The following is a 23,520-nucleotide window of genomic DNA, read 5'->3' as shown; positions in this document are numbered from 1 at the left end:
TTGCCTACTGTAGTTCCCCACCAGTTAGGCCGTGACCGCCGGTGATGTTGTGTTTTAAGTGTTTCAGACATTTGTTTTCAAGTGTTTCATCTGGATGTTTCATATATTGCAATGGCTATATACGCATATTGCAAGCGTACGTTTCATGTTGCAAGCATATGTTTCAAGTGTTTCAGTTGTTTCAGACATATGTTTCAAGTGTTTCATCTGGATGTTGCAGAAGTATGTTTCATGTGTTTTCATTCGTATGTTGTAAGTATTTTAAATGTATATTGTAAAAGTAGATCTGTATGTTGCATATGTTATTTGCAATGGCTTTTCAAGTGTTTCAGACATATGTTGCAAGTGTTTCAGCTGTCTCGGACATATCCGCAAGTGTTTCATCTGGATGTGCAAAAGTAGATCTAGTATTACACATGTTACAATGGGACCCACCTGTTGCAGCCGCCTGCTGCAGCTGCTGGGGCGCCGTCGAGCGAGCGCAGCACGGTCCCCGCATGCATGCGCCGGAAAACGGAGGGGGCGCTAGCGGTCCCCGCGTGCATGCGTGTGTGCAGCGCGTGCAGGGCGAGTCCTCCGGGCGGCGCAAGCAGTCCCCTTGTGGACGTGCGAAACGGAGCAAGTGTGGGAAACAGAGCATGGGACTTCGAGCGGGCGGGGCGGGCGACACGGTGCAGGCGCGGGCGTCTGTCCGGACGTTCGGGCGCTAGCCTCTCCGTTTTACGATACAGTGGATTTGAACCAGTAATACGATACAGTAAGATGATTGTGCTAGCAACCTGTATCTCCAATCTAAATAATTTAGGCTGATGTCAGTTGTGAGAAGTCAAGATTCACTTCCGACCCAATCAGAACGAGTGGGGACATGATCCAGCTTAGGCTACAGTGGCGACATGAAGTTCTAGGATATAGGTCCAGTTCGCTTCGCTGAAAAAACAAACCGAAACAATTTCGGCTGATTTGCTGTGAGAGAAAAACATTGTTCCGACTAAAAAAATAAGTTGAAAAGTATGGATTATAAGAGAAACGAACAGGGCCATAAACTGTTCAGATCGGCTGTTAGCCTGTTAGTTAATCTGTTAAATTTTTGGGATTGACAAATGGGGTAGTGCCAATGATTAGACAGTACGAGACTGCGAGTAGCTCCACCAGCTCTACGTATACAATTGGCGTCGAACATTGTTGTTGGCCTGTGTTGCAGTCTTGCAGACTTGGATCCCTTCTCCTATATAACCATTTCTATACGTGATGTGTCTATTTTTTTTTACTGTTGTTCAGAAAGTATATAATTCTGTCATTGTTTAGCTATAGAAAGATTATAAATTATCTCTTGTTTGTTATCCTTTTAATTGCATTAGTTGGTTGGTTGTGTAAAATTATTACTTGAAAATTCAGCACACAAAATCTAGCAGCTGAAGCTCCCATATATTACCGCGAGATGACCAAGTCTCCGAAGCTTGACCTGACTTCTCTAACAGCCAATCCATGCATGCAACATGAAATTACGGATCCAACACTAGAGCATCGAGCGTGTACGTGCTACGTGCACGCCAGACGCCAGCACGGGCACATATGTGCAACTCATCTGACATCTCCAACATACGAGGGCTAACTCAGCACTTGTGCAAAAACCACGAAACATCGTCCATGGCAAACAGCATCCTATACACTACCGGAAACCGGCTCTTTGCCGAATGTTTTTATCTTTGTCAGAGTGTATTTCCTCGGACACTCCACAAACACTACAGGAAACTGGCTCTTTGCCGACTGCAATTTTCTTTGCCAACTGTTTTTTTTTTGACACTCGGCAAAGAGGTCCCTTTGCCAACTGGAATTTCCTGCAGTCGGCAAAGCAGGATTTGCCGACTGCCTGGCTTTGCCGACTGCCTGGCTTTGCCGACTGCCAGGCAGTTGGCAAAGAATTGCAGTCGGCAAAGGCAGGCCATGGTTGACGCCATCCACACCGTCACCTTTGCCGACTGCCACTCCGTCAGCAGTCGGCAAAGGCGCAGGCTTTGCCAACTGCCATCCTCCCTGGCAGTCGGCAAAGAATTTTTATTTTTTTTGATTTTCGATCCCAGTTTTTTGTGTTGCCTTGATACAGTAAGTACATGATATATTCCAAGTTTGGGATCATTTTGATTTATTTTGCTATATTCCGTAGATTTTTTCTGTTTCTTTGATTTTTTCCGGCAGCTCCAGATTTGAACTGCAGGTACATGAAATAATGGAATCCGGCCATTCAGAAAATGATATTCATGATGTTTGGAGCATGTTGAGGCCGTGTGCGGGGCCTCGCGTGAAATTTCGACCGTGTTCGTGTCGGAACACGCCGAGCCACGCGCGTGAAAAGTGTTTCTAAATTTTATAAAATCGAAACGGAGTTCGAAAATGACGACACTTGACGACGTGTCTTGTCATCGCATGCGGAGGCTGTGGTAAAAATTTGAGAAAGTTTCGAGCAAGTGGCGATGTCGGGTTGGAGATGTCCAGGTTTTAGCCACCCGACATCGCCACTTGCTCGAAACTTTCTCAAATTTTTACCACAGCCTCCGCATGCGATGACAAGACACGTCGTCAAGTTTCGTCATTTTCGGACTCCGTTTCGATTTTATAAAATTTAAAAACACTTTTCACGCGCGTGGCTCGGCGTGTTCCGACACCAACACGGTCGAAATTTCACGCGAGGCCCCACACACGGCCTCAACATGCTCCAAACATCATGAATATCATTTTCTGAATCGCCGGATTCCATTATTTCATGTACCTGCAGTTCAAATCTGGAGCTGCCGGAAAAAATCAAAGAAACAGAAAAAATCAATGGAATATAGCAAAATAAATCAAAATGACCCCAAACTTGAAATATATCATGTACTTATTGTAGCAAGGCAACACAAAAAAAACTGGGATCGAAAATCGAAAAAAAAAATAATTCTTTGCCGACTGCCATGAGTGGCAGTTGGCAAAGAGCCTTTGCCGACTGCCAGGGAGGATGGCAGTCGGCAAAGAATTTCTGAGAAAAAAATCAAAAATAACCTTTGCCGACTGCTAGGGAGCAGAGCAGTCGGCAAAGTATTTTTAAAAAAAATAATTTTTTGAAAAAAAATAATAGACCTTTGCCGACTGCGTCACATGCTGGTAGTCGGCAAAGGGAAAAAAATAAAAAAAAAAGAAAAACGTCGCCTTATCCGCTCGGCCCGCCCTCCCCCCTCCCCAAAATCCCGCCCGCCTGCCCCAAATAACCCGCTCGCCCGCCGCCGCCACCCAGGCCGCCCCCGCCGTCGACGCCGTCGCCCGGTCGGCCACCGGCGCATCCCCCCCGCGCCCTCACCCCTCACCCCGCGCCCCTCCCCTCCCTCTCTCCCGCGCCGGCGGATCCCCTCCTCCTCCTCCCCCGGCCGCGCGCGCCCTCCCCGGCGGGCCGCGCGCCCCCTCCCAGGCTGCGCGGCGCCCTCCCCCCGCACGACGCGGCCCTCCCCAGCGGCGCCCCCCCCCCCCCCCCCCCACCTCCTGGTCCCCCCCCCCGGGCCTCCACCCCCCCCGCGCTCCCCCCCCCAACGCGTTGGGCCACCACCGCGGCGCGTCCCCCCCCCCGCGCTGGCCCCCCCGAGCTGGGCCCCTCCCGGCACGGCCGCCCGCCCAGCCCCTCACGGCGCTGCCCCCGCCCCGATCCGGCCCCGGCCAGGCGCGCCGCCGCGTGCAGCTCCGGCGTCGGCCTTGCAGCGGCCGCGGCCTCGCCCGACCGCCCCGGCGCCGTCGCTGCCCCCTCCGTCCGTCGTCCGCCGTCCGCGCCGTCACGCGCCGTTCGCCGTCCGCTGCCTTGCGTCGCATCCTCGTCGCGCCGTCCTTGCCTCCGTCCTCGCTCGCAGCGCCCGTCCTCGCCTCGACCTCGCCGTCCCTCGCTGCCGCACCTCTGCTCCACGGACGGTGACAGCCGTCCGTGACGACGAGGGTAGTAGTACTACTAGTAGTAGTAGTTTACTTTGTTAATACCTGCTTATATTCTTCTGCATGGATTGGAAATACATTTGTGGTTGTCGGCCATCGTGCCTGACATGTATATGTGTTTATCGGCCATCGTGCCGTCTTTTCTTGCAGGTTTGGTAACCTTCCCGTACAGGGGAGGTGCTGCCGAAATTTTTCGTTCTCACTAATTGTTTTTCTTTTTCAGGAGGGCTCCCATTAGAGGCTAGCCGGAGGAGCACGACTCGGCACTACCCCGCTAGCCTTTCTTCACCGGCACCTGCGGTATGACCCCTATTTTCGCCACATGTAGTCGTAGGTCGCGTTACCCAGTTAGGCGTCTCCCGTCCGAAACGGATACGGTTGGAAGTATGCGTTCTTCGCATATGTATAACCGTATCCGTTTCGGATTGTCCACGTTATTTGGACAGCCCGAGGATGCGCAGACGAGGTTAGCTCCCATGTTCCGCTCCCGTCCGAGTCAGAGTTTCGGCAGGACCTCCCCGTTGTTCTCTGGATACACACTCTCCCCGCCGGGACGTGTATCGGGAGAACAGCGGGGAGGTGCTGCCGAAATTCCATCTCGGACGGGAGCAGAGCATGGAAGCTAACCTCGTCTGCGCATGCTCGGGTGGGATTAGGACCTATCCTTCACCTATTAGATGGTAGGAGCACGTTGTAGATGCACTTGCTGGTTTTATCACATGTTAACATTGCCGCATGACAGAGCATGGGTGACCGTGAGTGGATGTACTCGGGCTTCGTAAGTAAGAGCCATGAATGGATCAGGGGGACGACTGAGTTCCTGGAGCATGCATTTGGCCCAGCTACTAAAGGGTCGATTCGGATGCCGTGTCCCTGCAGCGAGTGCAGGAACAAGAAGAAGAAAGTAAAGGCTCAGGTGTTGAGAGATCTGTTCAAGCACGGGTTCGTCCAGTAGGGGGTCCCAGCCCCCCAGCGGACGTCGCCAGGCGACCAAGAGGCTGCCGTTCTCGTCCTCACAAGGGGGGATGACATCGCGTGACGACGAGCGCGGCGGCAACGACGACGACGACGATGACGACGACGACGGCGACGACGCGCCTACACCAGGCGAGATGGCTTCGACTTCGTCAGGCATGGCCAAGGTGTACTCGCGCGGGCCCACGCAGCTTCCTAGGGTGCGGCCGCAATTCCACCAGCGCCCGGTGATCACACCCGTGGGCCAGACGTAAGTAACCATTATTGATTTCACTACTTGTTCATATGACATGTCAAAAATCGAACTGAAGACTAACAATTGTTCTTAATGACTCGTGCAGTTCCTGGAAGATTGTGAGTGGAGCAGGTCAAGCACACCATATCAATGGCATCCAGGGCCTCCTGATTAAGGAGTACTACCCTGGCCTTGTCAACGTCAACGGCGAGATGAAGGTGCCCACCAAGTGGTCCCACTTCTACCTCATCGAGGAGGGTGGCGAGACCATCGCGGCAAAGATAAAGAGGGAGTTTTGGGTGAGTCTTTCATCGCACCGCATTGCTAAATAGTACGCATTCGTCGGACTTCTTGCAAAAAGGAAATGCTACATGATGTGTCTGTGTGCAGGACTTCTCCACGTGCGAGGAGGGTAAAGCGGCCCAGGCGGCGCGAGTGCAAGAGGCGGTCTGCAAAGATCATCTCAAGGACCTATACCATGAGGCGCGAATACAGGCCATCCGCGACTTCCACGCCAACGTGCTTGGAGAGAACATCAAGAAGCCCCAAATCCACCAGAGAATGAACTCGAGGGAGGCCGACCTCACCCAAGCGCAATACGAGCAGGTAATTAAGTATGACAACATTCATTCAGATTCCTTCAGTGAAACATTACACTAATCTTCTCGCATGTCAAATACTTGATGTCATGCAGGTGTGTCCGTCGTGGTGCGACAACCACAGGGAATGCTGGACGGAGATTGTGCGCATGTGGCGCACGGATGAGGCGTACGCGAGGCGCGCCGACCGTCAGGGCCGCCGCGCGTAGATGCGAGGGGTGTCACACCACCAAGGGAATCAGCCCCTCCCCCAGTTCGCGACAAGATGGGTATGCGTCCGTTCATGTCTTAATCCTTGCGCTCAATTGTCAATACTTGTAACCATGTTTGTGTTTTCAATGCAGACGTAGACGCACGGTGGGCAGGAAATCAACGAGTACACCGCGTACCTCCTCTCTCACAAGGGCAAGGCGACAGATTCGAACAACGTCTACAACCCGGAGGACGGGCCCAATGCGTACACCAACCCCACCGCCTACGAGAAGGCCACCGAGTACACCGTCGCGGCTCGCCAGCGCTACGGGGAGATGTTCGACCCCACCGCCGAGCCCCTGGACACAGACCTCTTGCAGAGGTTGGGACCAGGGGAGCAGCACAGCCGCTACTACATGGCCCACAGCGCCCTCGACCCGTCCCAGGTTCCTACGCTGACCCAGGTTCGATCCACGCCCACGAGCTCCAGCGACATCCCCGTAGCGCCCCGGCGGCAGTCAGCGTCACAGGTAAGTGCCGTTTCGTTCGTCGTTCACTCGTTTCGCACCTGTACATACAATCAACACTGTGGATGTAATATTGCAGGCCTAGATGGAGGCCAAGATGGAGGAGAGGATCGCCACGTTGCACGCGCAGATGATGGCGCAACAGATGGCTTACCAGCAAAGCCTGCAGCAGCACTACAACACTCAGATGCAGAACATGGCCAGCTTCTTCCAGTCCATGCAGACGCCCGGGGCGTCTACACCGCCTCCTCTTCCAATGTTCGCTCCACCGCCTCCTCCTCCAGAGTTTTTTCCTGTGCCTGCTCCTATCGCTTCTGGAGGGACCCCGGTGAGTATATTGACTCTTGCTTTAACTTGTGCGTCCATGCTGCAGATACTAATGACATCACTTGGCGTTTAACTTGTGCAGGTACAGTCGGCGGGTTCAAACCCGTCTCCTGGAGGTCCCGGCCATCAGATGATGTCGTATCCACCACCTGCACCCTATCCACCGTATCCACCTCCGCGTGGCCCTCCTCCGACGTACTCGTGGCCACCGGTGCGCGGAGGGTGGCAGTACGCGCAGGCGCCTCAGTTTGGTCCAAGGGGGTTTCCGTGGGCAAACCCTGGGGGCTCTGGGGGCGGAGCGGACGACGAGACCGGGGACGGCGCGACGAGCTAGGTACTTTTCGATTCTGTTATCATGTATCCACCGTATCGTCGAAGTTGTTGTCATGTATTTCTTTTCTTCGTTATGGACCTAGACTTGTTATGTTGAACTTTGTGTGATGGACGTCGACTTGTGGTGTTCGACGTGTTGGACTTCATGTGATGGTTGTAATGCACTTGTGTGGTTGTTATTGTGACATATATGTGAGATATATGTGATGTTGTGCGTTATTGTGATATATGTGGTGATGTTGGCGACAAATGTGATGAAATTGTGATATAAATGGTGCTACCGGTGCTTCTGGTGAAATTGGATTATAATTTGTGATTTTGCAGGGTTTTGATGCGAGAAAACAGAAAACAAAAGCAAAAAAAAAATTCTAGCTTTGCAAAGCTGGGCAAAAAAACCCCAGGACAGAGTCTTTGCCGACTGCAATGGGAGGCAGTCGGCAAAGAGGTCAAATCTTTGCCGACTGCAACTCCGAAAGCAGTCGGCAAAGAACATTTCAAAAAAAAAGATTTTCTTTCTTTGCCGACTGCCGAGCTGGCGGCCAGTCGGCAAACAATTTTTGAAAAAAAAATTCTTTGCCGACTGCCGAGGAACCAGCAGTCGGCAAAGCCTGCCGTCAGGGCTGACGGCGCCACGTGGCTATGCCGACTGCTGGCGTGGCAGTTGGCAAAGGATTTGCCGACTGTGTGCCACATGGCAGTCGGCAAATCCGCCTTTGCCGACCCAGGCTTTGCCGACTGCTCTTTGCCGACTGCCACGTGGCTTTGCGGTCGGCAAAGCCTTTGCCGACTGGGTTTATGCCTTTGCCGACCGGGGCAAGCAGTCGGCAAAGAGGCGTTTTCCTGTAGTGAAACAAGCTCTTTGCCGAGTGCTGCGAAAAAAAACACTCGGCAAAATAATTGCACTCGGTAAACAAACTATTTTGCCGAATGCTGAAAAAAAACACTCGGCAAAGAAGTAAGTTTGCCGAGTATTTTTTTTTTTGACACTCGACAAAGAAATAAGTTTTTCAAAGTACATTGAAACAAATTTAGAAAAACACGTTATGAAAAAAGAAGGAAGATGAGAGAAAAAAGGTTTGCTGAGTGCCCCTAATCTGACACTCGGCAAACACTGCTTTGCCGAGTGTCAGATCTAGGACACTCGGCAAAGCTCCTATATTATAACTCACGCACCCCGCCGCCGCCCCGCGCACAAACGCAAACCCCCCCCCCCCCCCCCCCCCCCGCCGCCGCCCCTCCTCTCCCTCTCTCTTCCGGCCCCTCCCATCAGAGGCCGACGGGGAAAAAGGAGTCTCTTTGGCACGATCCGGCGGCTCCGGATGCGGTGGCTGGCCGTGCTGTACAGGTGCACGCTGCGGCGGCTGCGCGCCTACTACGCCACGGCGATCAACAACCTCCTCGAGGGCGCCGCCGTCATCAGCTCCCTCCGCGAGCCGACCGCCGGCGCCAACTGCGCCTTCGTCATCGCGTTCGCGCTGTCGTCACCGTTGGCCTCTGATGAGCTCTCACGGCTGGCCGGCCGCATGCATGCGGCGAGCCCGTATGGAGGTCTGCTTGTATAGAGCCAATCTCTCTCGATCGCTCTCTCTCTCGTTTTCTATTGCTCGCTTTTCCTCCATCTCCTTCTTCTGCCGTGTTCTTTGCTAACAATTAGCACGCCAAATCTTGTTCATCTTCCATGTGTACTGTATGGCATCTTTCTGGATATCGATCTCAAGAATCAGAAAGAGTACACAAACAAATAAAAGAAATAGAGCTCTTTGTTTCAGATTTGCTTGATAATAATGCATATTTCCTATACGTACGTTTCTATTGATTGATAATTTTTTTTTCTAAAAGAGAAAAAAGGAGTTCTCTATTTGCCATTCTGCTGCGGGAGAGGCCGGTGCCCATGGAGCAGCGAAGGGGGAGAGAGACGAGGACGGAGAGCTCCCTGGAGGCTGCGGCGTTGGGGCCCGGTGTCGCCAGAGGCGGGGACGGGGAGCTCCGTGGAGGCGCATCAGCGCCGGATCTCGCGGGGGAGGCCATGGCACCGGTGGTGGCCGCGGTGGCGGGTCCCGTCCTCGGCGTCGTCGTTGGCGGGGAGGGGGCCGCGAGGAGCTTCCGCATCGAGGGCGGCAGCGCGCGAGCATGGTGACGGCCGCGGCGGCGTGGTGGTGGCGGCGGGCGACGTGGTGGTGGCGGCCTGGTGGCGCGGTTTTTTTTATATATTTTTTGAAAATTTTTTTGTCGAGTGTCGGTTTAGCACTCGGCAAAGTAGTTTGCCGAGTGCTCGACAAAAAACACTCGGCAAAGACAGCTTTGCCGAGTCTTTATTCGCTGAGTGCCGTTTGCCGAGAGTAACACTCGACAAAGCCTTTACCGAGTATTTTTTAGGCTTCGCCGTGTGTCCTGAACACACGGCAAAGCTACTGATTACGGTAGTGTTACTCTTTCTTCTCTTCTCCCTGTTCCTTCTTGCTCTCACAGCTCCTGCTGCTAGTGCTGCGTCCGACATCCTCGGTAAGGGCCGAAACATCACCGACGACGGCGACTCGCTTGTCTCGGCCGGAGGATCATTCACCCTCGGCTTCTTCTCCCCCGGGGTGCCAAGCAAGAGATACCTCGGGATATGGTTCTCCGTTTCAGAGGACGCCGTCTGCTGGGTAGCCAACCGTGACCGCCCACTCGCCGACACTTCCGGAGCACTGGTGATCACTGACGCCGGGAGCCTCCTCTTGCTCGACGGCTCCGACCAAGTCGTGTGGTCTTCAAACACGACCAGTGCTGCCGCCGGCCCAGCATCGGCGCAGCTACTTGAGTCCGGCAACCTCGTCGTGCTGAGCGACCCGAGCAGCAGCGCCGTCGTCCTATGGCAGTCGTTCGACCACCCGTCCAACACCTTGCTCCCGGGCATGAATATCGGCAAGAACCTGTGGACCGGGGCCGAGTGGCGCCTCACGTCGTGGCGTTCGGCCAGCGACCCTTCGTCCGGGAGGTACTGGTACACGACCGACACGAGGGGCGTGCCGGAAAACGTTCTCCGGGACGGCGACGTCGAGAGGTACCGGACGGGCCCCTGGAACGGGCTGTGGTTCAGCGGCATCCCGGAGATGGCGACGTACTCGGACATGTTCGCGTACGAGCTGACCGTCAGCCCCGGCGAGGTCACGTACGGGTACGTCGCCAGGGCCGGCGCGCCCTTGTCCCGCCTGCTGCTGACCGACGACGGGGTGGTGCAACGCCTGGTGTGGGACGCGGCCACCCGCGCGTGGAAGAACTTCTACCAGGGCCCGAGGGACGTGTGCGACGCGTTCGGCAGGTGCGGCGCGTTCGGCGTGTGCGACGCCGCCGCGGCGTCCACGTCGTTCTGCGGCTGCGCCAGGGGGTTCAGCCCCGCGTCCCCCGCGGGGTGGAGGATGCGGGACTGCTCGGGCGGGTGCCGTCGGAATGCGGTGCTGGACTGCGCCGCCGCCGGCAACGGGACGACGGCGGCGGCGACAGCAGACGGCTTCCTGCGGGTGCGGGGGGTGAAGCTCCCCGACGCGCACAATGTGTCGGTGGACGTGAACGTCTCGACGTTGGAGGAGTGCGGCGCGAGGTGCATGGCCAACTGCTCCTGCGTGGCCTACGCCCCCATGGACATCCGTGGAGGAGGCGCCGCCGGGAGTGGCTGCATCATGTGGACGGATGGCCTCGTCGATCTGCGCCTTGTGGATGGAGGGCAGGACCTCTATCTGAGGTCTGCAAGATCTGAACTAGGTATGCCTAGTTGCCTACTACAAATTTTACCATGTTCCTGCATTTCTGCAGCTGCTTTTTGGCATCCTTTCTAATGGAAAAGTTGGTATATAAAATCCTTGGGTCTGCATCGATCGATGTCAATGAACACAGCTATTGCTTTCTCATGATCTCATCTGCTTGACATACTAGCTTTGTCCTTTGATGATCATTACTGCGAAACTGACAGGTGAAGTCAAACCACCGCACCGGTCATCGCCTACAGCTCGGGTTGTTGGTGCATCCGTGTCTTCCTTCGTCATGGTTCTGCTTATTATTTTCGTGGTCCTACTCATGATTAGGAGGCATCTGACATCTAGAATCTCAGGTGATTTAACAAACCCGGTTACTGCTACTTCTTTCCCCCTTTATTTCAGCACTCAACCTCCTGTAATTTTCTGTAGAAAAGAAAACGAGAAATTTCACTTTGCATAAGCTAATTTACAGTACATGTCCATGTTCCAGCTACTCGTAGTATTCAGGCTATTCCTGTTGGCCCACACAGGATCACCGGCTCAGGTGAGTCGACCACTCGCCGGTCTTGCCGAGCACGGCTCAGGTGAGACGACCACTCACCGGTCTTGCCGACCACGACGGACGTTGTCCGACCACACACTATGGCTAGAGATAGAAGAAGAAGGGAGAACATAGCACACATAAAGCACAAGCACCAGCGTTGGCCGGAGCCCTGCAGAGGAGATGGCAAATCTGAACTCTCTTTACTGAGTTGCAGTGGTAAACTATATATACAACTCTATCCATTTAGTCCTAGTACAGCTGTCGTGCTGCTACAGTGACTAGATAACACAGTAGGGCTGACTCTGGCGCCTGCCCCTGCATGTGGCTACACTGTGGCAGATGAGCCGTTTGGCGCCTGCCTCTACAGCGGCTACAGTACCACAGCAGTGGCCCTTTCGACGTCGCCTTCCCCTTTCCGTGCGTTCATACAGGGATGCAGCAGATTATATAACAATTCTTCCTCTAATCCTACTGCTAACCCTATAACCCCCTTCATACCGATCATCTCCTTCAGCTCCGTGAGTCGAAGACGTCCGAGCGGCTTGGTGAGAACGTCCGCGAGTTGCTGACCAGTTTCGACGAACTCGATGACGATCTGCCCTCCATCGACACAGCCCCTGAGGAAGTGGAACTTCATGTCGATGTGTTTGCTCCGGTCGTACAGAACCGGATTCTTCGCGAGGATGATGGCGGGCTGGTTGTCCACCATCAGTGCTGGTGGGTGAGCTTCCACGTCGGTCAGCTCGTCCAGCAGCTGGCGTAGCCACACAACTTGGCACGCCGCTGTGGCCGCCGCTATGTACTCTGTCTCGCACGTAGACAGCGCCACCACCTTCTATTTTAGCGATAGCCATGAGATTGGAGTCGACCCGAGAAAGACGAGCACGCTAGAGGTGCTCCGCGCATCCATCGATGTCCCCCGCCATATGTGCATCGCTGAAGACAGTGAGCTGCAGCCTACTTCCACCGGTCTTAGGAAAGACGATCCCCTGATCCACCGTCAACTTGATGTAGCGTAGTAGCCGTTTCACTACAGCCCAGTGATCTTCTCTGAGATCCTCCATGAAGCGACTGACGTAGCCCACGACGAACGCAATGTCCAGCCTCGTGTGAACTAGGTAGCGCAGACCGCCGACGATACTCCGGTAGAGTGTTGCATCCACCTTCGCCACGGTGCTGGCCTTCATCAGCTTCAGCCGCTCCTCCATCGGAGTCACGCATGGCTTGCACTCAGTCATGCCGCTCCGCTCCAACAGCTTCGAGGCGTACGCGCTCTGACCAAGTGTGAGTGCCTCCCTCCCCTATCTCACCTCGATGCCGAGGTAGTAGGAGAGCGCCCCAAGATCGCTCATTCGAAAACGAGCCGCCGTCTCACACTTGAAGTTGTTGATGTCCTCCGCACGCGCGCTGGTGACAATCAAATCATCCACATACACGCCGACGACGAGCTCCTCCTTCCCCCGTTGTCGCGTGTAGAGCGCGTGCTCGGTTGCGCACCTCGTGAACCCAAGCTCACCCAGCGTGGAGTCAAGCTTGGCGTTCCACGCTCGTGGGGTCTGCTGCAGCCTGTAGAGCGCCTTGCACAGTTGGAGCACCCTGTGCTCCGCTCCCTTGATGGCGAAACCTGAAGGTTGCCTGACGAAAACCGTCTCCGCTAGCTTGTCGTTGAGGAAGGCCGATTTAACGTCCAGGTGATGGACGCGCCAGTCCTTTGCTGCTGCTAAAGCGAGTAGCAAACAGACAGACTCCATGCACGCTACCAGCGCAAAGACTTTCTCGAAGTCGATGCCCTCACGTTGGACAAAGCATCGGCCACGAGGCGCGCCTTGTGCTTGACAATGGTGCCGTGCTTGTCCCGCTTGACCTTGTACACCCACTTCAGGCTAATCGGACGGCATCCTGGAGGTGGATCGACGAGCTGCCAAGTCTCGTTTTCCTCGATCGCCTTCATCTCCTCCAGCATCGCCTGTCGCCAGTTTCCATCGCGCTCGGCCAACACGAACGTGAGTGGTTCCTCAACACTGACGAGCAGCAGCTCTGGGTCATTGAGTAGCCTACCCGCCAGGCCTGAGGGACCTGTGCTGCCGACAATGTCATCTAGCCTGCGGAACCACACCTCCTCACCTTCGTGGAAGGCATCCACGAACTCAGTGATGTCACTTAGAGGTGAGGCGAACTCGATCGGTATCGACGGAGTTCCCTGTTCCACCGGAGTGCTCGGCACCCCGGATGCAGTGCTCGGCACTGCTCCTGGACAACTCATCACAACTCCTGTAGTGCTCGGCACTATTACAGGAGTGCTCAGCCTCAGTCTTGGAGTGGTTGGCACCACTGCAAGACCTCTTGGCTCCGCTACGGGAGTGCTCGGCACCCGTCCTGGAGTGGTCGCCACCACTGCAGGGCCTCCCGGCACCACTCCTGGCGTGCTCGGCATCCCTCTAGGAGTGCTCGGCATCCCTCCCGAAGTGCTCGGCACTGCTCCAGGAGTGCTCGGCTCTGTTGCTGGAGTGCTCTGCACCCCTCCCGGAGTGCTCGGCACCTCTTTCCCAGCGTCTCCACCGCCGTGGATGACCAAGTGCTCGACGACGAAGGTGCTGGTGAAGCCGCCAGCTTCCCCCTGCTCGGACTAGGATCACCGGCTCAGGTGAGACGACCACTCACCGGTCTTGTCGACCACGACAGACGTTGTCCGACCACACACTATGGCTAGTGATAGAAAAAGAAGGGAGAACAGAGCACACACAGATGGCTAACTGACTCTAACATTGGTATCTTTCGTCCACTGCTTTGAGGCTACTTTTAGGCTGCAGAGTCAAGTTAGGCGCACAAAAGGCATGGTTGGGGACCAATACGTACACATCCTCTCCAGAGGCGGGTATTGAAGTTGCCCGAACAGAACACTAAGGTCAACGGTTCCCGATTTGAGAAAGAAGCAAGTTCTTTTTGACCGAGAAGCAGAAGCCAATACAGCGGTGGAAAAGGATGGAATGTTGGACTATGGCCTTGCTTTATGGCAGTTACAAAACACATGAAGTTGAGAAGGGGTCCCGTATCAACCAACAAGCTATCCGTTGACCTATCTTGCCTGCTTTATCCTTTCGAACATAGACGGCAAAGGGTACTCTTTATTAGTTGATTTGCTGCGCGCACTTTGACTCCCGTGCATGCTATTTTCGTGTTCATGATCCATCTTAGCCTTTTGGATTCCCCTATTGGTAGTACCCACTAGCAGATGTGTGTTTCTATGGCATAAATAGTTCCTGGACTTCCCTTTTCTTTGCACTTACTTCGACTTCGATCTGTCCCTGGGTCTCACCACTTCCTTCCTCAAGGCGTATCAATAGTAGACCTAGCTCGTAGTCACTTGCATGAGATGGCAAATATGAACTCTCTTTACTGAGTTGCAGTGGCAAACTATATACACAACTCTATCCATCTAGTCCTAGTACAGCTGTCATGCTGCTCCAGTGACTAGATAACACAGCAGGGCTGACTCTGGCGCCTATCCCTGCATGTGGCTATAGTGTGGCAGGTGAGTCGTTCGGCGCCTGCCTCTGCAGCGGCTACAGTACCACAGCCGGGGGCCCTTTCGGCGCCGCCTTCCCCTGCCGTGCGTTCATAAAGGGATGCAGCAGATTAACCATTCCTGCTCAGATCATCCCTTCTGTTCAACTGTCTAGCATGAAAGCAGCAACAAAAGGTTTTCACGAAAACAACATCATTGCTCGTGGTGGTTTTGGCATCGTTTATGAGGTCTGTCTGTATTCTGTAGGTCGCCTGCTTTTTACTGAATATCTATCTTTCTGTTAAAAGTCTGTGACATGTAACATTGTAACATCATGTAAGTATGCAATCACCAGGGCATGCTAGACGATGGAACGAAGGTTGCCGTAAAGAGGTCAATGTGATCGTACATTCTTCGCTTACCTATGATCAATGTGAAACGGCTTTCATGAGAGAAGTAGAACTGATGTCAAAACTAAGGCATGGGAATCTTATTCAGCTCCTTGCTTACTGCAAGGATGGAAATGAGCGTCTACTAGTCTACGAGTACATGCAGAATAAGAGCTTGAGTTTCTACATATTCGGTATATATATATATATATATATATATATATATATATATATATATATAGACGACTCTTTAAATCTTTAATGCATTCTATCCTGTGGAGATATGCATTTTAACCTCCTGGCACTTCAAGGTTCTCATGTTCTTTGCATGCATCAAACTGACAGGAAACGACCCCAAACTCCGTGCGTCTCTGAATTGGGAGAGACGGCTGGAAATCATTCGTGGGGTTGCCAAAGGCGTTGCTTATCTCCATGGAGAATGAAGCGGGGAAGTCATTCACAGGGATCTAAAACCATCCAAAATACTTCTGGACGACAATTTCAGGACGAAGATAGCAGATTTTGGTACCGCGAAAACATTCGTTGAAGATCAGACAACTCAAACAAATTTTCAGACACCGTATGATTAATTGAACCTTAACCCTTCAGCTGATGTTCTAGTAATTTTTTGAAGCAAATTGTTCTATTAATTTGGCTACATCATGTACATGTCTTCCATTTTTCCCCAAAAATTTGAGCTGACGTATTTTTGTTAACCAAATTAAAGGGGGTTTACTGCTCCAGAGTACGCAATGCAAGGAAACCTGACACTGAAATGCGATGTCTACAGCTTCGGAGTTGTCATACTGAATATAATAAGTGGCCCAAGAGAAAGAACCAAGCCACCACTCCTGTCCTTTGTGAGTATGCACACCGATAGCCAGAAATTCCATATTACTACAGTCTACAGTTCATTTAATTTCTCATGAAGTAGGCTTAAGTTTGTAGCTCTTTTGCAGGCCTGGGATTGTTGGAGCCAGCATAAGATCGAGAACCTTCTCGATTCAGCCATGGAAGAGCCTGAGTTTGGGCTTCTACTTGCATTAGAGAAATGCGTTCAGATAGGCCTTCTTTGTGTGCAACAGCTACCCGATGATAGGCCTACCATGTCTGCAGTGGTGACAATGCTAAACAGTGATGATTCAGAGATCTACCCGCCCAAAATGCCAATATCTGATGATCACAGCAGCACTGGGTCTCCATCACAGGCTGTGTTCAACGACGGTGGCGTGCAGAGAGACACCGTCGATCTCACTTGACATGCCCTTGCTAAGATAGCCTGGACTAGCACTGAAGCGGCCTGAAACTGGCATATATATAACTTCTTGTTCTTCTTCTTTTGCCCATTTTCTTGTCACGTAATCCCCTTCGTTTTTTAAATCTATCCCTTTCTTTTGGTGTAAGTGTAACCGTTCATGTTCCTTGCTCTAATATACACCCTAATTCGTACACATTTTGTTCCGAGAGTAAGATCTGTAAATTCGTACATGACTCTCACGAGAGAGCCAATTGCCTTTGCTTTTCAGAGCAACAAGAGGGAAAAGCGCGCCAGTTTCTAGGCTGTTTGAAAGATGGGCCGTCGAATTCAGGCCCAATACATAGGCTTCGCAAGGTCTCTCAGCCCATATTATTATTTGGGCCTCGACGGGTTGGCTGAACTTCCGAGACCGAACCGGCCCAACTATGAATGGCAACGGGATGTACACGTCAGTATCGCCGGAATGTTCTTTTCCCCGCTACAGACAATTCATCCTGTCCCTGTCCACGTTAACTGTCTCGGATATAGATTCTTGTCCATCCCCGTACCCGTCAGACATCGGTCAGGTAACAGATATCCGATAGGTACTGCATATCCGATAAAAAAAGACACTTGGGTCGCCCTCATGCCCAACTCTGATTTTCAGCCGAAGTTCGTGGCTGAAAATCTCTGTCGACAGTCGATTCCATCAGCCTCCTCCCAATGGACAGGTAGTCGTCATCAGCCACCGCCTTGGGTCAACGCCGGCTGTTTGCGAGTGCTTCATAGCAAAAGAGGCGACGACACCGACGCCGTCGCCATGGTCCACACCACCAGTAAGCGTCCCTTTCTTGCCAAGATAGAAGCTTTCTTCTTCCATTCACCGGTGCCCCTGCCTTGCTGCTCGACGCAGGCGTCGTTTTCCAACCGTCGCTGTACCATGACCTGGCCTGTTTGAGAATCACTCAAGCTTCGACGAATCGGTGGAGGAAGGGTACTGATGAAGTGATGAGCGAGCTCGTTAAGGTCAAGTTCAGGTTTAATTAAAGTTCTTTCGGGGCTGGGTTCGCTCGGTAATTAAAGTTCTCTGTCTTAGTGCAAAACATGTCAAGGCATACTAGTAGTTGCGACATAAAGTTGAGTGATGCAGTAACTGCAAAGGGGCTGTGCATGTCTTGCCGATCGATGAGACACAAAAGTCAGCAGTCCAACTATCGGGGAAGAAAGATGGCACTACGCTCATATTCGTTTGATTTCATCAGACTTTGACTCTGTTGCGCTGTCATGAGGTAATAATAATAAGTATACGTCGTGTTACGAACGACGTATAGGAATATAAAGTAAAGAATCAAACCACAGAGGAGACACACGATTTAACGTGGAAAACCCCTCCGATGTGAAGGGGAAAAACCACGGGCACCAGCCAGCAACAATCTCACTATCTCAAGAGTTTTGGGTTACACGCCTATGGCGGCTTACAAGAGAATCAAGTCTCCACGAAACCCTAGCAAGGGTATATATACCGTACCGTACCGCGGGGGGCTCCGCCCCCCGCACCCCCCCGAACACAGGGGCGACGGGCCTCCGCTTCGCTCCGTCAGAAGCTTGGCCTATATCCTGGAGTGAATTTGGAACAACTCCAACACGTCGTCCTCGTCTTGCATGTTCACGAGGGTGGAGGGCTTTATAGCCGTCCAAGCTGAGCTATTTCGGCCACCTGCCACCGTCAGTTTTCAGTTCAGACTAGAGAACAATGGAGAAGGCCCGGACCGGACAGTGAAGATGCAGCTAACCCAGTCTGGTACGTACTCTGGTTGAATTGTTTGTGCATGCATACCGTACAGGACTAGTGGATGTGACTTTCCTTTATGTGCATATACCAGTTGCAAAGCATTAGTCACGTATCATCCATGAGCTAAGCACTCTACTCTCTACTAGCACTCTTTGCGCATCTTGTAGCTTATCCGTGCATGGACTAAGTCGATTTTGTATTGCCACCACTTGTATGCATCGCGAAATTTTGATAATGGAGTTTCTGTTTTACAGGAGAGGACTATAGGCTTAATTAGATTGTCATCATTAGAAAAAAAAATAGTAGAAATGTTTGGAGTACATATATAAATATATAATTCCTAGGTAACATTTGTGCTTAATGTTAAAGTTTCTTCCAAAATTTTGCATCATCAACAAGATATGTATGATGGTATATGATGCTTATTAATTGAAATATGCATATATAATGCTTGTGGATTATATGACACTAGGGGTCCCATTCATATTGAAATATTTTACATGAATTCAGAATTCTACAAGGGCCCCATTTTCAAATCGGAACCCTACAATTTCATAAAAATCTGACGAAAAGCTATCTAAATTAAATTTTAAAAAAGAAATATACAAGAGTTAGTTAGAATGATACAACTCTACCTCTACTTTCTTGTTGCAACTCATGTTTCGTGATGTCATGATTCTAGCTAGAATGATCCAAAGGAAATACTCCTATGAATGAAGCATTATCAATGATTCTAGCTAAATTGAACTTTTTATCCTCATGTTAATCTAAAATTCATAGTCTCCTTTTGTATTTTATTAAAAATAAAGATTTATGGTCTTATACAGTTCAAATTCGATTGTGTAGTTTGAAGTGAGATCTAGGATATGCCAACATGCTAACGTCAAGAGATGTAATATTTTGTACCTAACCAACGTTGCTTACTAGTACTATAAAGAAATTTATAAATTTATTAGTGGAGCTTCACCATAACATTTTAATGGAAATATATAGACTTTATCTAGGGTAATAACTTCCATGTATTATTGTCATAAATCTTAATATAATTTTAGATAAATTGTTGGTATCATTGATACGTGTCATGAAGAGAACATTCTTCATAATAGCTAAAACATACATATATAACTTTATCGCTCATTTATTCATGTATATTTGATATGCAGGATGGCACAATATGTATGTTTACTATAGGTTAGCATTTTCTATTAACAGTGATCGAAGTAGATAATTTAAAAACATATGTAGGCATAATTGATGGTTATTTAAACATTTCTGTTAATAGCATTTACCGATAATGCACTGTCCATGTTGTCAACTTGCTTTAATCTCTATATTTTGAAACCAAATAAGGAAAAAGCTAAACTACCTATATTTTGGAACCGAGGATTAATAAACAATAACAAAGAGGAGGAGGGGGCAGATTAAATTAAAATAAGATATACGATTAAGTGCGACCTTGTCAATTTGGGCAGGCTGTTAAATTGGCTAATACAGACACTATCAGTGCCAGTTCATTAAAAAAAAATTGCCTAACAAATTAGGGGCACGAATAATTGTAGTACGAGTTTCGTGCTAAATATGCAACCAATGGAAACTTGGAAAGCACCAGCATTGTGAGCGATATATAACGCTGTTCTTGCTTTTTCTCAATCTTTTATTGTACAAAAGGGGAGATTCTACCATCATATATCATGGAGTCACCAACCAACAGATTTCTCAATCTTTCCGCCATGATTTTCCCCGTGTTCTTGCTTTTTCTCAGAGCCTCGGCCGCTGGCATCGCATCTGACACTCTCAACAACGGTGGCAACATCACCGACGGCGAGACGTTGGTCTCGTCCGGCAGCTCCTTCACCCTAGGCTTCTTCTCCCCGAGCGGCGTGGCAGCCAAGAGGTACCTTGGCATCTGGTTCACCGCGTCCCCGGATGCCGTCTGTTGGGTGGCCAACCGTGACACCCCCATCAGCAACACCTCAGGAGTAGGAGTACTGGTGGTCGGCAGCACCGGGAGCCTTCGCCTTCTTGACGGCTCTGGCCAGACCGCGTGGTCGTCCAACACGACGAGTTCCGCTCCCACCGTGGCGCAGCTGCTTGAGTCCGGCAACCTCGTCGTGCGCGAGCAGAGCAGCGGGAAAATGCTCTGGCAGTCGTTCGATCACCCGTCGAACACCTTGCTCGCCGGCATGAGACTCGGCAAGGACCCGCAGACCGGCGCGGAGTGGTCCCTCACGTCGTGGCGCGCGCCGAACGACCCGACGACCGGGGACTGCCGGCGTGTGATGGACACCAGGGGCCTCCCGGACTGCGTCTCCTGGCAAGGCAACACCAAGCAGTACCGAACGGGCCCCTGGAACGGGCTGTGGTTCAGCGGCGTCCCGGAGATGGCGTCGTACTCGGAGCTGTTCTCCAACCAGGTCGTCGTCCGCCCCGACGAGATCGCGTACATCTTCAACACCACGGCCGACGCGCCCTTCTCCCGCCTCGTGCTGAACGAGGTCGGCGTGCTGCACCGGCTGGCATGGGACCCCGCCAGCCGGGTGTGGAACACCTTCGCTCAGGCGCCGAGGGACGTCTGCGACGACTACGCCATGTGCGGTGCGTTCGGCCTGTGCAACGTGAACACGGCGTCCACGCTGTTCTGCAGCTGCGTCGTGGGCTTCAGCCCCGTCAACCCCTCGCAGTGGTCCATGAGGGAGTCCGGAGGTGGATGCCGGAGGAACGTGCCGCTGGAGTGCGGCAACGGGACGACGACGGACGGGTTCAGGGTGGTGCGGGGAGTGAAACTCCCCGACACTGACAACACGACGGTGGACATGGGCGCGACGCTGGAGCAGTGCAGGGCGAGGTGTCTCGCCAACTGCTCGTGCGTGGCCTATGCCGCCGCCGACATCCGAGGAGGCGGTGATGGCACTGGCTGCGTCATGTGGAAGGATAACATTGTTGATGTCCGGTACGTAGACAAGGGGCAGGATCTCTACCTGAGGTTGGCCAAGTCTGAATTAGGTAAGTTCCAATTACCCAGTTCTCAATTGCATATACTTTTCTCTCGCAAATGAGAAAGAAGCAAAGTCTCACCGTCCGTTACATTCGGCGTTTACAAAAAAGATCATCTATTCACTTCGAGTAACATATTTGTGCAGCTAACAGGAAGAGAACGGATGTGGTAAAAATCGTGCTTCCGGTTACGGCATCTCTGCTTGCACTTGTGGCTGTTGCCCTGTACCTTGTTTGGATATGCAAACTGAGAGGTAGAGCCACTTCACTACTCAGAATGATTCAGAATGTGGTATCCCTGCAGAATTACTCTAACAGGTACTAGCAAAGGATACATACTGATCGATATTTCTGTTAGGCCGACGTCGAGACAAGGATGTCCAGAAGAAAGCGATGGTTGGATACTTGACCACGTCACATGAACTTGGTGATGAAAATCTAGAACTTCCATTTGTTAGCTTTGAAGATATTGTTACTGCAACAGATAACTTCTCTGAAGACAATATGCTTGGTCAAGGTGGATTTGGGAAGGTTTACAAGGTAACAAAAAAAATATTGTGAACAATAGTAGTATGAAATTTTAGGCACTCCCTTTTTCAATTTACTAATGGTGAAATCGTGCAGGGTATGCTGGGCGAGAAGAAAGAAGTTGCAATCAAAAGGCTCGGTCAGGGTTCTGGGCAAGGTGCAGACGAATTCAGAAATGAAGTAGTTCTTATTGCTAAATTGCAGCACAGAAACCTCGTCAGACTTCTTGGTTGCTGCATTTGGGGAGATGAGAAATTGCTGGTTTACGAATATTTGCCAAACAAAAGCTTGGATTCCTTCATTTTTGGTATGTTGAAATTTTTTTATTTTTTATATAAAAGGAGAGAGTAGCCATAGTTACCATGGAATTTACTTACTTATAATATACCATTGTAGATGCTGCAAGAAAAAAGCTCCTTGATTGGCCAACAAGGTTCAAGATAATAAAAGGAATATCCAGAGGGCTTCTTTACCTCCACCAGGATTCAAGGTTGACGATAGTTCACAGAGATCTCAAACCAAGCAACATATTGTTGGATGCAGATATGAGCCCTAAGATATCAGATTTCGGTATGGCAAGAATCTTTGGAGGAAACCAACATGAAGCAAATACTAATCGAGTTGTTGGGACATAGTGAGTAGTCCAAGCCTCAGATTTTAAAATAACTCGTTGCCTGCACTTAATAAGCTTGTTACTTACTGCTAACAATCCTTAAACAGTGGTTACATGTCTCCTGAATATGCTATGGATGGCGCCTTTTCTGTCAAGTCTGATACATACAGCTTTGGTGTCATACTCTTGGAGATTATAAGTGGTCTGAAGATTAGTTTAACCCACATCACAGATTTCCCAAATCTATTAGCTTATGTAAGTATGGTGGCATGCTTGAAATTTTTACAATGCATAAAAAAAATACTTATTAATGTTCTATGAAATTGATTCAGGCATGGAGCTTATGGAACGAAGGAAAGGCAATGGATTTGGTGGACTCATCCCTTGTCAAGTGTTGTTTACCAAATGAAGCCTTCAGGTGTATCCAAATAGGACTCTTGTGTGTGCAAGACAATCCAAATAGCAGGCCACTCATGTCATCAGTGGTGTTCATGTTGGAGAATGAAACTACAGCACTTTCAGTTCCAAAACAGCCTGTATTTTTTTCACAAAGGTATTCTGAAGCCCAGGAAACAGGAGAAAACACTAGTAGCTCTACGAATAACATGAGCATGACAGTGTTATTAGAGGGACGCTAGATGGTTAGGTTATGCAAGGTTTGTATGTGTACATAATTTCCTGTAGCAGATCTGTAATACATTAGTAGTTTGCATACTTCTCTTATATTTTTTTATTGCGAAGATACTTCTTTTATATCTGGCAATTTTTTTAATAACTATACTAGTTTTTGTTGCGTCTCTTACTGTGTGAAACTGTAGATATTAGAATATAATTAAGTTATCATTCTCAAATATTGCCCGGATGTGACACTGTTCGTCTGAATTTGAGGTGAGGTACAATCGCGACCATGAAATTGGACGGCTTTCGCGCCGCCAGCAATGGGTTGGCTATTGGTGGAAAGGCCTAGAACCATGCATGACGGCCTTATGGGCTTCAAGTTCTCATTTGACAGACACACGGGTGCCGCGGCCAGTGTTTGTCTGGTGGG

At 50.9% G+C, this 23,520-nt stretch overlaps 3 protein-coding genes across 3 annotated transcripts; all 3 read left to right on the top strand.

Annotated features, from left to right (window-relative positions):
- Window positions 1-8,455: 8,455 nt before the first annotated feature.
- LOC136496164 (putative inactive G-type lectin S-receptor-like serine/threonine-protein kinase SRK) lies at window positions 8,456-16,169 on the top strand. The gene is made up of 6 exons (XM_066491861.1): window positions 8,456-8,684; window positions 8,976-10,877; window positions 11,086-11,223; window positions 15,275-15,502; window positions 15,654-15,888; window positions 16,036-16,169. The coding sequence occupies exons 1-5, from the start codon at window positions 8,456-8,458 to the stop codon at window positions 15,749-15,751; spliced, it is 2,595 nt and encodes an 864-aa protein (XP_066347958.1). The 3' UTR covers window positions 15,752-15,888; window positions 16,036-16,169.
- On the top strand, window positions 16,061-16,567 carry LOC136496163 (cysteine-rich receptor-like protein kinase 44). Its single transcript, XM_066491860.1, has 2 exons — window positions 16,061-16,168; window positions 16,268-16,567. Exons 1-2 carry the CDS (start codon window positions 16,061-16,063, stop codon window positions 16,565-16,567), a joined length of 408 nt encoding a protein of 135 aa, XP_066347957.1.
- Window positions 16,568-19,772: 3,205 nt separating this feature from the next.
- Window positions 19,773-23,269, top strand: LOC136497639 (receptor-like serine/threonine-protein kinase SD1-8). Its single transcript, XM_066493482.1, has 7 exons — window positions 19,773-21,340; window positions 21,478-21,585; window positions 21,690-21,871; window positions 21,956-22,166; window positions 22,256-22,493; window positions 22,580-22,727; window positions 22,805-23,269. The coding sequence occupies exons 1-7, from the start codon at window positions 20,029-20,031 to the stop codon at window positions 23,108-23,110; spliced, it is 2,505 nt and encodes an 834-aa protein (XP_066349579.1). The 5' UTR covers window positions 19,773-20,028; the 3' UTR covers window positions 23,111-23,269.
- The last annotated feature ends 251 nt before the right edge of the window (window positions 23,270-23,520 follow it).

Source organism: Miscanthus floridulus, chromosome 12 (assembly GCF_019320115.1).
Source record: "Miscanthus floridulus cultivar M001 chromosome 12, ASM1932011v1, whole genome shotgun sequence".
Classification (NCBI taxonomy): Eukaryota; Viridiplantae; Streptophyta; class Magnoliopsida; order Poales; family Poaceae; genus Miscanthus; species Miscanthus floridulus.
This window is presented reverse-complemented; position numbering and strand designations above follow the sequence as displayed.

What these genes read in the sequence shown, in the direction of transcription:
- LOC136496164 (XM_066491861.1), top strand. Translation starts at nt 8,456, where the DNA reads ATGCGGTGGCTGGCCGTGCTGTACAGGTGCACGCTGCGGCGGCTGCGC. An exon ending in TGCGGCGAGCCCGTATGGAG is followed by an intron (nt 8,685 to 8,975) that starts GTCTGCTTGTAT and finishes TTTTTCTAAAAG; the next exon opens with AGAAAAAAGGAGTTCTCTAT. An exon ending in TCTGACATCTAGAATCTCAG is followed by an intron (nt 11,224 to 15,274) that starts GTGATTTAACAA and finishes TGCAATCACCAG; the next exon opens with GGCATGCTAGACGATGGAAC.
- LOC136497639 (XM_066493482.1), top strand. Translation starts at nt 20,029, where the DNA reads ATGGAGTCACCAACCAACAGATTTCTCAATCTTTCCGCCATGATTTTC. An exon ending in GTTGGCCAAGTCTGAATTAG is followed by an intron (nt 21,341 to 21,477) that starts GTAAGTTCCAAT and finishes ATATTTGTGCAG; the next exon opens with CTAACAGGAAGAGAACGGAT. An exon ending in TCCCAAATCTATTAGCTTAT is followed by an intron (nt 22,728 to 22,804) that starts GTAAGTATGGTG and finishes AAATTGATTCAG; the next exon opens with GCATGGAGCTTATGGAACGA.
- LOC136496163 (XM_066491860.1), top strand. Translation starts at nt 16,061, where the DNA reads ATGCAAGGAAACCTGACACTGAAATGCGATGTCTACAGCTTCGGAGTT. An exon ending in AGCCACCACTCCTGTCCTTT is followed by an intron (nt 16,169 to 16,267) that starts GTGAGTATGCAC and finishes GCTCTTTTGCAG; the next exon opens with GCCTGGGATTGTTGGAGCCA.